The 15,679-nt window shown below is 36.9% G+C and overlaps 2 protein-coding genes across 5 annotated transcripts in view; one reads left to right on the top strand and one right to left on the bottom strand.

Moving 5' to 3' along the window:
- Positions 1-14,457, bottom strand: part of LOC143247843 (WD repeat-containing protein 47-like) — a 32,538-nt gene extending 18,081 nt beyond the window's left edge. The window contains exon 1 of one of the 3 annotated variants that reach the window (XM_076496380.1): positions 13,862-14,457. In XM_076496380.1, coding sequence (XP_076352495.1) covers positions 13,862-14,014 — 153 coding nt within the window. In that variant the 5' untranslated portion in view covers positions 14,015-14,457. Of the gene's footprint in view, positions 1-2,643; positions 4,104-6,187; positions 6,570-13,861 lie in introns of those variants that run through there. The other 2 variants (XM_076496381.1, XM_076496382.1) reach the window with 2 other exon arrangements.
- The window catches only part of LOC143247845 (ubiquinone biosynthesis protein COQ4 homolog, mitochondrial-like), a 205,633-nt gene that overhangs the window by 119,766 nt on the left and 70,188 nt on the right, over positions 1-15,679 (top strand). The window lies entirely within an intron of this gene.

The raw sequence follows: 15,679 nt of genomic DNA, 5'->3' as shown, positions 1-15,679 counted from the left end.
TAGATATCGAACCCCGATTTTTAACGTTATAAGCTCCCTGACTTACCATTGAACCATGATAAAGCACCATAAATTACTGTGAATATATTATCTTATTACCCACAATTTGCCCCGATAAATTTTAAAGTGGAAGAATCCCCACAGTTTGTAAATAAATTGTATGTATTAGGAAAAAACACAAAAATGTACAATATGACGTCATAATGACTGTGCTGAGATAGATAAACTACCTATCACTGACGAAATGTTAAGGCTCCTATCTATCTATCTATCTTTCTGTCTGTCTATTTGTCTCTATTTGTGTAACTGTTTACTTCGACTTATCTACCTATCTGTCTGTCTGTGTTTATTTATTTGTCTCTATTTGTGTAACTGTTTACTTCGACTTATCTACCTATCTGTCTGTCTGTCTCTGTCTGTTTGTCTGTCTGGTAGTTTTATTAAAACATTTAAACGTGCAGCAGTCGCGGGATCGAAACTCTTCTCCAAACAAGCTCACCATTTCAGCACGGAGAACGGGGGGTTGTAATGTGACAGTCAATTCCAATTCGTTAATAAAACAGTATTCCAAGAGTTGAAGGTGTGTGATGCTGATTAAGTGCCTTTCCTCAAGTCTATCTCTTCACAATTATGGACTGCTTGAATAGGAAGTCATCGAGTAGCTTTGCGCAGAATTCCACAAACAAACAAATTGACACATATATCCTATTACATGGCGGAAAATCTAGGGTAAGTCAAAACATAAGCTAAGAATAGCGCTTTAAATTAATATACAACGTGTAAAACATCATATTTTGTTGATGAAACTGAAAAAAAATAAAATAAAACGGAATTATAAGCGAGTAAAAAGCTGACAAGACAAAATAGTAGCTTTGGTGATTTGTCACGCCTCGTTTCAGTACCCTAAGGGAGGTTTGGGGGGAAATAGAGCAAAACAGAGTTATGTTAAAACACTTTACAACAATAGAAATAAAACATGACAATTTTCAGAAGGAATGTCCCGCACATTGGTTAGGAGGTATAACTGTATTTATAACATGTATATTATAAACTCAACCGACAGAGTGCGAACTGACTCTGGACGAGTATGTACGTATCTGTACGCACATGAAAGCATAAAATTGTGTAAGCCTTACGTATCATTCAATAAATTAACCGCTTTATATTTTCCGCTATTCTGTTGCTATGAGACGTTTCGTGTAATAAAATACTGAGTACAATTAGCGCGACAACAAATATTTTGCAGTTTCTAAGTGCTAATTATAGAACTTACGGCAAAAAACAACTAATTCGTTTGAAATCTAAATTTAGACAACACTTACTTATATAAAACCTTCAGGAAATCGTATTTATAAGAAATAAAATAAAAACTACAAGACGAAAGAAAGATTTCAGGAAGATAAATACAGATGGCGCTTTAATCTCTCTAATTTAAATTAACGTAATAACATGTTAATTGATCAAGCTCGCTTCTTCAAGTTTTATAAAAATCTTTTAAAATATAAAATATTTTTTTATATAAAATAATAAATAAAAAATAATAATATTTTAAAATACGATAATTTGGCACATTAGAGAATAAAATATCAAAATAATGTTCCAATCGCATGAAGCGAAAACAATAAGACTAACCAACATGAGTACTGAATGTTTACAAACACCTTTGTATCCATAGATACTATGTGTAAATAGTCAATAATAGTGTTGTCTATCTCTCTTCACGCTTCAGATGTGATGCAAAATTTCAAGTGTTATACAACACAAATGAATACATTAATTATTGACATCAATTTGTTTAAGTTTTTACTTCGATAAAAAATTACAAAGATTTTTATTTTCATTGTAAAAAATAGCAACAAAAAAAACGAGGTGTCGCGCTACAAACCTTCTTGTGATTAGGGTGTTTGGCGTACAAGCTGCGGGTCGCAGGTTTGAATCCCGTCATTGAAGATATTCACCCTTTCAGCTGGGAGGCGTTATAACGTGACGGTAAATCCTAATCTTCGTTGATAAAGACTAGTTGGCTTCTCTCTCGTCTATCGATTCTAAATTAATGACGGCAAACGAAGATAGCCCTTCTAGTATCTTTTATGCGGAATTCAACAAACATTTAAACCCTAGCAGCTTTTTTGTAAACTATTTATTAACTGAACAGTTTCTGGATTTATAATTTATACTGAAACATTAATAACACACAAGTCACACGAAAACAACTGCGAGAAATGTTAGTGTTATGAATTTCGCGCGAAGCTACACGAGGGCTATCTGCGTTAGCCGTCCCTAATTTAGCAGTGAAGACTAAAGGATAAGTATTGACAGTCACATTATAACGACACCACAACTGAAATGGCAAGCATGTTCTGTGGGACGGGAACTCGAACCCACGATCCGCGAGTCGAGGGCCCTTGACTGCGAGTAAAAAACATCAATATTACCTGGAGTAATTGAAATCTGGGGTAACTGATGTATGTAACATTGTTAATCATTTCTACCAAAGTTTGGTTACTTCTTTACCCGGTTGTTGTAGTTGGTAAAAAACATAAATAAAACTTCCTATAAATGTGAAATGTGTGGATTCCCCCACTTTCATCCTCAATGATATAGGGTTAAAATATACCAAAGTCTGAACTTTCAGACACTTACACGGTGTTTAAAGGACCTGCTCGTTGGTCCGTCAGGAATCATTTCACAGCTGTAACTCCTCTTACAGTTATGTAGGGGGCAAAGTCGTGGGTGTTGGATGATGGGTGGAGACTTACATCGGTCCCTACAACGTCTGTGGAAAAATGATGGTCGTGATTCACGAAACGTGTGATTTTATTCTGGATAATATCCGCCATGTTCTGTAGCTCTGGATTGTTTAGTTATCTGATTAGGCTTAACCTCCTGATAACGTCTTGAAGATACAATATTGAAAAAATTCACTTCGCTGATGAACAGAACAATTAATATTTTCACTTCTTTTAGAAGCAGGTTCAAATTCTGTCACTTTTCAAAATCACTGACGAAAACAAAATGAGTCAATGTGTACGAACAATCTGGATTGAAATTACCTTCAGACCAACACTGATTAAAAAACACAACCGCAGCTGTCAGAAACCGACCACTGAGTTGGCACACTGGATTCACTATCTCGTTTAAAGAAACCGAATACGGAGTTTATCCACGGGATTTATTATATCGTTGTTTGAATTAGTCCACTGGATCCACTGTTTTATCACGCACCTCATTGTCACGTGACTTTTCTATGATCGTGTTATGGCACTTGAAGCACGTTCATTAGTGTATGCTGGATTGCACAACCGACACAGAATTTGTTTACGGATTTGTTAAGCTCCTTACACCACAAAGGCGTGCCTTTCTCTCCTTGTCACTATGTCAGCTAATAGTCCGCTTAGTAAAATAGTTCTCTTAACTTTGCAGCCGTGGAAAAATTATATAACATACGCAGTGTAAAGTGGAAAAAGACTCACCGTAGAGAATTATGGGAAGGAACAACTATTATCAGGCCTAATGGTTCTGTTTGCTTCGCTGGTTGCACAAGGTCCTCGTAAGTAATGAAGTAATAACAAGGCTGCTGGGTAAATCGGTGAAAGGTACAATCACCCGTAACAAAGTTACTTCACGGCCTTCTTTATATTTGTGTCGTTTCGTACGAGCACTGTTTCACATGACAGCACAACAATGATGAACACGAACCGCTGGAAAATCACTGCAACTGACAGAACCAAACCTGTATGAAATTTTACCTCCTACGTACCTGAATCAATATACATGACCTACTTCCTACGCACCTGCAAGTGATGCGCTCGGTAACAAAACAAAACGAACATTTGCCTCTCCTGGTTGTCCTCGTCCAAAATATTAAGTTCTGTAACATGTCTTAAGGGCAGATTGTGATAAACAAAGCATCACAATATAAACGGAAACTACCCGTTTATAAGTGCGTCATCACACGCACGTGTCAGGTTCATTAGCATACGTATAAAATTCAGAAGCCTTGAACCCGTGGGAATCTGAGGCCCCACTCCCACACTTCTCGCTTTCGAGTGGCCAACAGAATAACAAAAGCTGTAAAGACAATATGGCCGACGAAAGTCGAATATTTATTAAAAGATCCTGATTGATTATTCTAAAGAATTCCACCACGTGACTGGCTACTTTTTTTTTTGTTTGTAGTTACGCATGCACAAAGTTGCACAAGAGGTATATGTGCTTTACGCACTACGAGTATCGGTACCCAGTTTTTAGGGTTACAAGCCAGTAGAACAACAGTAAAGATAGCCATACCTGAAACTTAAAGAGCACTGACCTCGGTGGTTTATCACATCACACATAAAATGCAGGGTTAGAATTCTAGTCATAGGTTTATAGTTTTCTCTATTTTTTTTTACCACAGTTTAACTGCTTGTTACAAGAAACAAGAACAAATTGAGGTTTGTAGTCCAGTTCTACTACCCTGTATCTATCGTGATATCTTTAGCTTAGATCTGGTCACATGGCTAGAAAAACTAATCCTTACTTTAATATTTTTATTTTTCGCTTTAACAGGAATGTACTCTGTCTGATTACAGTTAGCAGGGGCAATTTTAATACCCAAGAGAGAGAGAGAGTTAAATTTAACACAGACTTTTGATTACGCCTATTATCAACCTCTTTATGCGTCTTACATAATCAAAACAGCGCCATCTACCGGTTGTTGGAAAAGATAAAATAAAATAAAACAAGTTCCTGATCAACCTAAAAGCTTTCTATGAGGACTCCAGCATTTCACGATCTGTAATGGATAACCAATCAGAGAAGAACTGTAAAAACCCGCCAAAAATACCAACCAAGCGAAACTAATTTATACTTGAATCTGAGCCACAAGGGTTGTTATCTGAACGTCAAGGGTTGAAGTTAGAAGCCGGGTTTCGATACTCCATTAAAACGTCAGTAGAGACTTTAATACATTCTAGGTTAATGATTCTTGTTTATTTGATGTTAAAAACAAAGATACACAATGAGCTATCTGTACGCGATGTTTAGTCTTACAATAGTTTAGGCTTACCGCTAAGTCACTGGGACGGTCAAGGAAAGCTCTATCCTAATCGTGTGGTTTGTTTTCAATTTTGGACGAAGCTACACAAGGGCTATACGCACTAGCTCTCCTTAATTGAGCAGTGAGAGACTAAAAGGAAGGCAGCTAGACATCATCACCCACCGCCAACTTTTGGACTACTATTTTGCAAACGAATAGTGGGCTTGACCATCACATCATAAAGTCCCCACAACTGAAAGGGAGAGCACGTACGATGGGACGGGGATTCGGACCCGCAACCTTCAGATTGCAAGTCAAATGCCCTAACTACCTGGCCGACCATTATCTAATGTACAGTCTGACATCTGTTTTTCTTTAGTCTTTCTACAGCAATATTATCTTACTCAGATGATGCGACATCGTATAAATAAAGTAGTATAGGCGTTTCTGTTTTAAGCTTTTCCGATAATGAAAGATGGAAAGCTTTCCAAACATCCCGTGTCCCCGAGGCACTTTTGTAGATAAGTACAAGTCTTTCTGAATATTCCACCGTTATTAATTCATTGTAACAATCAATTACTGACTGTAAACTTTTACAGATAAATCAATAAATAATCTTCCAACTATTATTGTGGCATGGAGTTTTGCAACACTTTCTCGACGGGGTAGGTGGCACTCAGTGAGTGGTAAGGTTACGTCACACAGACAATGAATTATTGGTAAGGTTACGTCACACAGACGAATTATTCGTAAGGTTACGTCACACAGACAATGAATGATTGGTAAGGTTACGTCACATTGACAATAAATTATTAGTAAGGTAATGGGTAATTATTGTAAATGAAGTATTCTTAAAAATAACAAAGAACTTGGAGTTTTGTTAACAGTGGCCATAAATAAACAAATGACATGACAGACAAGTCATAAACAAATGACATGACAGACAAGTCATTTTTCCTCCCAACAAACAAGTACATATAGCACCACAACAACCCTGTACTAAGTATCATAGCTTAATATTTATCTATCTTACACCAAATATCTTCGTCAGTTTATATATTTTTACGACTACCCCTATTACAAGTTTCGTTGTCTTATTATTTTAATATTTACACACAAATTTTACTGTTGTATTACTTCAATACTTACATTCATCTATTTACTTACCTCAAAAACTGGGTCGAAAGATCCTAACCGATTACTTCTTACAGCTTCCCTTTTCGTGAAGAGACGAAAGTGATTAGAACTGTCGTACGAAGAACACCCGAACCGAGACATGGTAATTGATCACGTCCGAGTCCGGTGGAATAGTGACACTAGGGGGCTGAGACGACGTATTTGAACCACAAAACGACTGTCAATTGGTCTTAATAGCATACACTCTACATTTACGCTCTTTATACACATCCATGCGAATTCGCTACAGCATGGCTAAATAGATCGGTCTGCGATGCGCCGAAGTTCAAACTAGTGATAATTTAGAACAACAAAACACTTTCACTCGATCGATATGTTTCATACTTCTCACCAAGCTATAGGTCTAGTTTATCTCTCTTTGGTTAACTGAAACGTTGATTAAAATGTGGATTCAACTGGATCTACTTGGAACTTGGACTCTGAGATTAAACAATTTTCGAAATAACAAATTTATTTGTTATGCTATATACAGGGTGGCCCGTAAGTCATCACCCATCCATATATCTTAAGTATCCAGTGTATCTGTCCCTCATTCTCGCTACATAATATACAGTTGATGCTGTTATTAGGCCTAACCTAGATATTACAAATTTCGTTCTATGGCTTATTGAATGATCATAATTAACATTTAATAATCACTGGTTGAAATGCTACACACGTAACTCTCTCAAGATACCCACCACAAACAATATGATGAACACAGGCCCAGCAGAAGTGGAACTGAGAATCTCATATCCAGGCACGCAACACCTACCTTTGAACACGTACCCAGCAGTCAATGCTGCAAGTATAAGTATCCACTGTTAATTGTCCCGACAAAAAATATAAAAATTCAATGTATAAAAATCACGTGATTAGATTGCGTCACAATATTTAAAAGATGAAGAAAGAAGATAATTTTATTTAGGTCAATCGCCTGACATTCAGACCTTTGACCCACAACTTAAAACATTGTTTTATTCAACACCAGAGAAAGAGGGGAACAGAAAAAAATGCAGCTAGTTACTTGACCATGCATGTTGTTCCTAACAGAACATCACAATAGCAATACTGGTTGGTAGGAATCATTATGGTTCCTAACAGAACATCTCTATAGCAATACAGGTTGGTAGGAATCATTATGGTTCCTAACAGAACATTTCTGTAGCAATACTGGTTGGTAGGAATCATCATGGTTCCTAACAGAACATCTGTATAGCAATACTGGTTGGTAGGAATCATTATGGTTCCTAACAGAACATCTCTATAGCAATACTGGTTGGTAGGAATCATTATGGTTCCTAACAGAACATCTCTATAGCAATACAGGTTGGTAGGAATCATCATGGTTCGTAATGGAACATCTCTATGGTAATACTGGTTAGTAAGAATTATTATGGTTCGTAATGGAACATCTCTATGGTAATACTGGTTAGTAAGAATTATTATGGCTCGTAATGGAACATCTCTATGGTAATACTGGTTGGTAGGAATTATTATGGCTCGTAATGTAAGATCTCTATGGTAATACTGGTTAGTAAGAATTATGGTTCGTAATGGCACATCTCTATGGTAAAACTGGTTGGTAGTAATTATTATGGTTCGTAATGGAACATCTCAATGGTAATACTGGTTAGTAAGAATTATTATGGTTCGTAATGGAACATCTCTATGGTAATACTGATTGGTAGGAATTTTGTAAACTAATAAAAAGACTATCAACTGTTGCTCACTGAAGGAAAAAAAGACACAAGAGATATATTTGTTCTTTTGTTTTCCTCGCCAGGTGCCGTTAGGGTCAAATGTTTCGTACGACTTTTACTCTGGCAATTAATATAACATATTTATTATATCATAGTCATGTTGTGTCCTAGTTAATGATTTGTCGTGTTTGTTCTGTTTTGGTTTTTAACAAGCTATAAATAGTTTAACCTAAAAGAAACTAAATGATGATGCTGAATGTGATTTCCTTCTTTGTATTGAATTGTGGGTAATAAAATTCTCAAAATAAAATAAAACCTGATGGTAGATAAATACAACATAAACCACATTTTATTATTCTTGACGTAACCAAATTCGATCATTATAAATAACAGCCCCCCTCAGAAAAGGGGTCGTGGTTCCTCTGTACATGTAACTCAGCTGCTTGTCAGAACCACGTCACGTGACCCTAGCCGCAATACTTCCATCAGTGGACGGTTAGTAACAGATTTTAACATGACCATATAAGGTAGGTGCTGAAATTTTCTTACATCCTGAATTTCATACTAATGGGATTTCTGTTTCCTTCCAACTACGTTTTACGTAACTAAGAAGCAGACGATCGTTACATACGACACTGTATCATGTCAGTTTCTACCCAAAATGTACTATTATATCAGTCTCTCACTCACTGAATGTGCAGTAATATTTAATTAAATAATTAATTTATATCCACAAATAAACTCTGTTTCTCTTGACGAGTTGTATTTGTGTGCATGTAAAATTACATGTACAAACACTAACATCAGTTGTTTCACTATAACTCTGTATACGATCTATAAATAACTTTATAGATCATTATTAAATAACTCTATAGATCATTATTAAATCGTGAAAGAAGAAGGTCGAAACGTTGTTCGCTCTTCTATGTAAAGTGTTTTCTCAGCCCAAACGAGCCGTTTTTGCATATAAATTTCTCAACAAGTGGGTTTCTCGTCATCACTGATATGGAGACATGATCCCAGAGTAGGCCCGATGCAGACAGTAATTCTACACGTGGGCCTACTCCCAGACATAATTCTATATGGAGACATGATCCCAGAGTAGGCCCGATGCAGACAGTAATTCTACATGTGGGCCTACTCCCAGACATAATTCTATGTGGAGACATGATCCCAGAGAAGGCCCGATGCAGACAGTAATTCTACATGTGGGCCTACTCCCAGACATAATTCTATATGGAGACATGATCCCAGAGTAGGCCCGATGCAGACAGTAATTCTATATGCGGGCCTACTCCCAGACATAATTCTATATGGAGACATGATCCCAGAGTAGGCCCGATGCAGACAGTAATTCTACATGTGGGCCTACTCCCAATCATAATTCTATATGGAGACATGATCCCAGAGTAGGCCCGATGCAGACAGTAATTCCATTTGCACCCAATCTAGATTGTGAAAATGAAACATGCTGTTGGTGTGAATGTGCTTTATAGTCACTATGAGAAAATGAAATGAAACCTATTCACTGGATAGGTGAAGCAAAAGTGCCTTTGACTACAATGTGTGATACTTTTCACTATGATGTAGGTCTATCTTATGAACCTTTGGTTAGCTTGTGTTCAGGGTTACTGGTGAGGAATGAAATATCCTAAACCAGTAAAATTATAACACAATAACACACGTTGATCAAAGATTACACTGGACCTTCCTTGAACTCAGACTTCAATATTAAACAGTTTTCGAAATACTAGTTTGTATATTAGATAGTAACAGTACATACATACGTGGCCTAAACAATAACTTTACGTTTATCATTTACCTAGACAATAGCCTCACACATTCGAAGGGTCCACACACTAATGTTGCAAGTGGACCTGAAACAGGCAGTAATCTTATTTGTGTGTCTTATTTAAGCAATGTCCCTAATAAGCCCGGTGAAAAAGAACTGTTAGCTTAGTAAATCTGGGACCTGTTAGGCCAATTATAGTCAAATAATGAGACCTGAAAACTTAGAAACGTTTAAGAAACGGTCAAGAGACGAAAGCTTCAAAGCCTAGAGAATTTTAGGCCTATTAAGTCAAATATGGTCAATTTGCGAGAGCTGAAATCCTAGAAAATTTCATGTCTGTTAAGCCTAATATGGTCAACAATTAAAAGCTATGAGATTCTTAAGCCTAGTTAAAGCTGATGAAGTCGACTTGCGAAGTCGTATTCTGAAGTTTCAATTCCCATTTACACATCAGTAAACTTCCGAATGTCTTCCACCAGCTTTAAAAAAAAAACACAAACCTACATTTTTATTTATTTTGCGTTTAAGATCGCTTGAACTAATTTTTATTTAACGTTCTCATCAAATTCTGGAAGCAGAATGTCAACTGTAGTTAAGCGGTGGTATTAGCATCAAAGTGAAAAGTTAATTTATAGAAAGTAAAAAAACAAACAAACAAAATGCGTGGTAACTAAATTATTTTCGTTGTCAGGACGTGAGAAATGTTTATATGCGATATTTTAAACAAGAACACCACTTTAGACGATATTTAGACTGAAGGATTTCGTCACAGCTTCCAATATTTCTGTATTGTCTTCCTATATTTTGACCTGTCAGCTAGAAAGGGAGCCACCATTCAGCGCCACCTATCGCACACATGACTAACTTTAACCGACCAGACCTTGCATTGCTTGGTGGTTTAGGTGATCGACTCAAGATCTGCGAATCGTAGATTCGAATTCCATCATATGCTCACTCTTTAAGTCTTGGAGGTGTTATAACGTTGTGGTCAAATCCCACTGTTCTATTAGAATAGCCTAAGAGTTGGCGGTGGATATTGTCGAACAGCTACTTTTCCTCTAACCTATCACTTCTAAATTAAGGGCAGTTAGCGCAGATAGCCCTCGAATAGCTTTGCTCAAAATTCAACACAACAAACTTATCCTAACAGCAGGATATACTATACTGATCAGCGTTATTTCATGGCTCAAACTTCAGACCTCGCGAACTGCAACCTGGCACCCTAACCACTAGGCCACGCCCATTCCCAAAATTATTTATAATGTAAACAAAGGATAGCCCTTTTTAACTGTTTTTTTTTTAAACTAATCTATTAAATGGCTGACATTTTTAAGTAATGCGTGTTAAACCTGTAGACAGACAGAGAAACAGCTTGTTTCCCTTATATATTCGTTTCACCGTTTTTAATAACCTTATACTATAAACTCTAGCCTCGTTTTGGAAAATGTTACAGTGAGTCAGAACTAAACCAAATTTTTGAGGCTATTACATTATTGTAAGCTGGCCTGGTTAGGTTCCTATTTACTGTGTGACTCAAATCTGCTGGACAGAATACTTTACATGTTGGGTTCAGTCCTAGAAAAAATTACCCGTCATTCACTTGTTTGTTAACTAGTTACCCTCACAACAGAGGTGTGGTGACTCTTAAGTTATGATTTAATCATTTAACAATTCTTAAAATACAAAATGAATACATATGTGTGTATCCTTAACTTGGTTGTACAGTTTGTTTATTACTACAAAGTTAAGCCTTAAAACTACACATTAGTAAAATACGTATTTGTGCATTTTCTTTATGTTCAACATGTTATTTTACACTTTAAATTTTAATAGCTTGTGCTGCTATCTTACGGTTATAAACTAAAATAAGAACGCAATATTCATTGATTGTGAATAAATCTCAGAAAAGTATTCCTGTATCTAAATGATTTCTAAACGTTTTGGCACACTTATTAGGGGTACGACCACACTGGAAGTTTTTACATAAAACAAAAATAATACTAATCAGTGATGTCGAGAAAACCCACTTGTAGAGAAAAATATATATGTAAAAACGGCTCGTTTGGGTTGAAAATTTTAACGTAGAGGACGAACAACGTTTCGACCTTCTTCGGTCATCGTCAAGTTCACACACACAAAAAAAACCGACTATGACCGAAGAAGGTCGAAACGTTGTTCTCTCTCTACGTAAAATATTTTCTCAACCCAAACGAGCCGTTTTAGATATATAAAAAATGTCTAATTCGGACATACAATGTAAGTTTAAAATCTCAGTTTTGTATAATTTTCAAAGATTGGCAGTTTACTTATTATAACTTTAAATTCCCGGTGAGGTCCATATAGCACTTTTTGTGGCTTTTATAACGAATTTTATAAAATATTTAGTCACCTAGTTACGTCCCTCGTTGACTCAGTGATAAGTTAACGGACTTACAATGCTAAAATCCAGAGTTCGATAGATGGCTTTGCGCTAGAACAAACAAACAAATAAACACTTAGCTGATTATACGTCCGCAGCTTTCTTGGTTACAAGAACCTCGGTAACATATGAAACAAACACAAAAATATCCCCAGCATTGCAATTATTACCGGTAGTGACTAGTACAAAACAGTTCTCTGATATTACCAAATACGTGCGGATAGAGAATTTCTGATAAAAAGGGGATTTTGACCTTTGACCGGGTCATAAACCCTTTTAGAAAATTTAAACTTTTATTATTAGATCTAAAGAAACTTTTTATTGGAAAGGGAATTATTAAATAGAAATGTATTTTCACAGCCCTCTGGTAAAAAAAAAAACAACTTAAAAATACAAAGTACCGGCTTTACATTTTTTGTGTTCCGGTACAACAGCGGTATGTTTAGGTACTTACAGCTTTAAAATCTGGGGTTCGATACCCCGCAATAGCCGCAGGAAATAGCTCTTAAGTCAACTAATTCTACACTTTCTGTAATGCAAGTTATCTACGGACGATAAAACTGTTTGTATTTTATAGTTTTTCTTCTAAATCCAATAACAATCAGTGTGTATGTTCAGAACCAGATTATTTATTTAGGCACAGTGCCTAGGACCTTCGAAAACTATGGGTACATGAAAACTTTCCTTAAAAGTTAATGTTTTGTTTAACTTATATGGCTGGCAGGGCCTACGAACAGAATATACCTAGGCCCTACGATCGTCTTGACCCAGCACTGCGTATGTTAAGAACGTTACGAAAACCATTACAAAATACCACTGATTATTGATGTAGATAGCGCACTTTTCTAAGATGACTTCACAAACTAGATTACGTAGTACATAACGTCATCAGGAAAACGTGGCATTAAAAAATAGCTCGTAGACGGAAAAAAAACTAACTTTATTTATCATGCTGGACCGAATACAGGAGAGACGGAGAGGGTTCCATGCTGACAGTTCATACAGCGTTTTGATTCGTTGATGTATTTTGTTGTTTCCACTTTATACTTGGAATAACAGTTTGAAACTAAACACAGGACTTATGGGTGATTACTGGAACTAATAGAATTAGACAAAGAAGACTGAAGCGAAACGTTAACATGTTAAAATAACTGGTAAGGAAAGCTTAACTCAACATTTAAAACTTTAACTATTATTTTAAAACCTGCTTTTATTACTAGCTTTGGCCCGGCATGGCCAAGCGTGTTAAGGCGTGCGACTCGTAATGTGAGGGTCGCGAGTTCGCATCCCCGTCGCGCCAAACATGCTCGCCCTTTCAGCCGTGGGAGCGTTATAATGTGACGGTCAATCCCACTATTCGTTGGTAAAGAGTAGCCCAAGAGTTGGCGGTGGGTGGTAATGACTAGCTGCCTTCCCTTACACTGCTAAATTAGGGACGGATAGCGCAGATAGCCCTCAAAAAACAAACAAACAAACAAAAACAATTACTAGCTTTCCGTACTAGTTGGCTACAGTACTAACAGAAGCCCCAGGATACATTGGTGTTTCTTGTCTTGTGTTTTCGTCGTCTGACAACTAGTCTTAGATATTTAGCTTAAAAAAGGACGACACGTGCGTCCTACAAGTAAGCTCCTGGTAGGTTAAAGGTCAAGGTCACCTGTGTACGAGTAACATATTTTAAATATACTGGACATGATAATTCTCACAGTTATGACACGTTGAATTTGTTAATAATCAGACACGAGACTTACCTCTGTTTCTGTGGGTGGACAAGCCTGAGGGTCATGCAGACACTGACCACTAGATTGGTGGTAATGCACGTGAACTTCCGCCATCTGTAAGCGTAAAGACCTTTGACCTTCAAACAACTCATTTATTCGTGTCCTCGCGTCTGTTTCCTCCATTTAAACGACGGAGAGAAAATTAGGACAAAACTTCTGCACCGGATCAGAAATGAAAACTTTGTTTATCGTCAGGAATATGACAGGTTGCTGTGATACACAGTACGGTCGTAACCCCCACCATCTAAAGTCCTTATAGCCATTACATTTTTAAACCGAAATCACGCTGTAAGTCCAAATAAAGCTAGAAGTCTCACAGAAACAATTAGTCACTGAAACTGTCTCACTATCCAACCAATCCACAGACCCTTAACTCGCACGACACCTATTACTCAACTCGTTTCAAGTGGGGAATAAACGTGGCCTTTTGCAGCTGGGTGTTGCATCCATGAGTGGGTGTGCGGAGCTACTTTCACGTGCGTGATGATGAGACAGAACAAAACAAGTCTGTAGTAAATGTTTCAAATATTTCTGACTAACAACTCGCTCTTATCAACAAAAAATTCAAAACTGTTAACAACGAGAAAGGAACACGTACAATAAAATGTTGCAGGAGGTGCACAACCACCCTGGACGACAGACAAACTAAAACAGTTGCAGCTGCAAAAATAAAACAGGTACCTGGCCTCGTGTATTCTCTGACGTCGCAGGAACGTGAGCTGCGGTGTCCAGTGGGATAGAGAGTTCCCGTGGACTAGTTTCGGGAACGAAAAGATAAACAGCCTGAGGATACAGTGGCACCTAGTTTAACCACTGGTGCCAAAGTTTGTTCCCTTTCTTAATGAAAATAATTGAAAACAGTTTTCAATACGAGGGTGAGGATTACTAAAAATAGGTTTTAATAAAAGGGTGAAGATAATTGAAAATTGTAAGCGATGTATCAAGTTTTTGAACCAGTGATGTATCAAGTTTTGGATCAGCGATGTGACAAGTTTTTGAACCAGTGATGTATCAAGTTTTGGATCAGCGATGTGACAAGTTTTGGATCAGCGATGTGACAAGTTTTTGAACCAGTGATGTATCAAGTTTTGGATCAGCGATGTGACAAGTTTTGGATCAGCGATGTGACAAGTTTTTGAACCAGTGATGTATCAAGTTTTGAACCAGTGATGTATCAAGTTTTGGATCAGCGATGTGACAAGTTTGGATCAGCGATGTGACAAGTTTTGGATCAGTGATGTATCAAGTTTTTGAACCAGTGATGTGATAAGTATTGGACCAGCGATGTGTTCTTCAAAAAAGCAATTGTTCAATTCTCCAGGAAAGTTATTATTCAAAACAAGGTGTTCTTCAGACTTTACCCACTTCTTATGTGAACCGTTTCGTTGAAGGGGATGATACGATTGTTTTCAAGGACAAATTGACTCTCTCAGTTCTGGCTCATCTCAAACGTTTTAGTTTAGTAGAATTATATGTTAAGATGGTGAAACATCGTCATGACATGCAATTAGATAGTTCTAGGTTGTCATGCTACACGATTAGATAGTTGAAGGTAACAGCTTAAAGTGTTGAGGTAACAAGTTAAAACCTGAAGTTTACAAACCAGTACTAGATAACAAGGTAGCAACTGAAAATAACAAGTTAACATCTAAAGGTAACAAGGTAGCAACTGAAAATAACAAGTTAACATCTAAAGATAACAAGGTAGCAACTGAAAATAACAACATCTAAAGATAACAAGGTAGCAACTGAAAATAACAAGTTAACATCTAAAGATAACAAAATAGC

Source organism: Tachypleus tridentatus, chromosome 3 (assembly GCF_004210375.1).
Source record: "Tachypleus tridentatus isolate NWPU-2018 chromosome 3, ASM421037v1, whole genome shotgun sequence".
Classification (NCBI taxonomy): domain Eukaryota; kingdom Metazoa; phylum Arthropoda; class Merostomata; order Xiphosura; family Limulidae; genus Tachypleus; species Tachypleus tridentatus.
The sequence above is the reverse complement of the archived record's forward strand: the minus strand, read 5'-3'. Positions and strand labels throughout refer to the sequence as shown.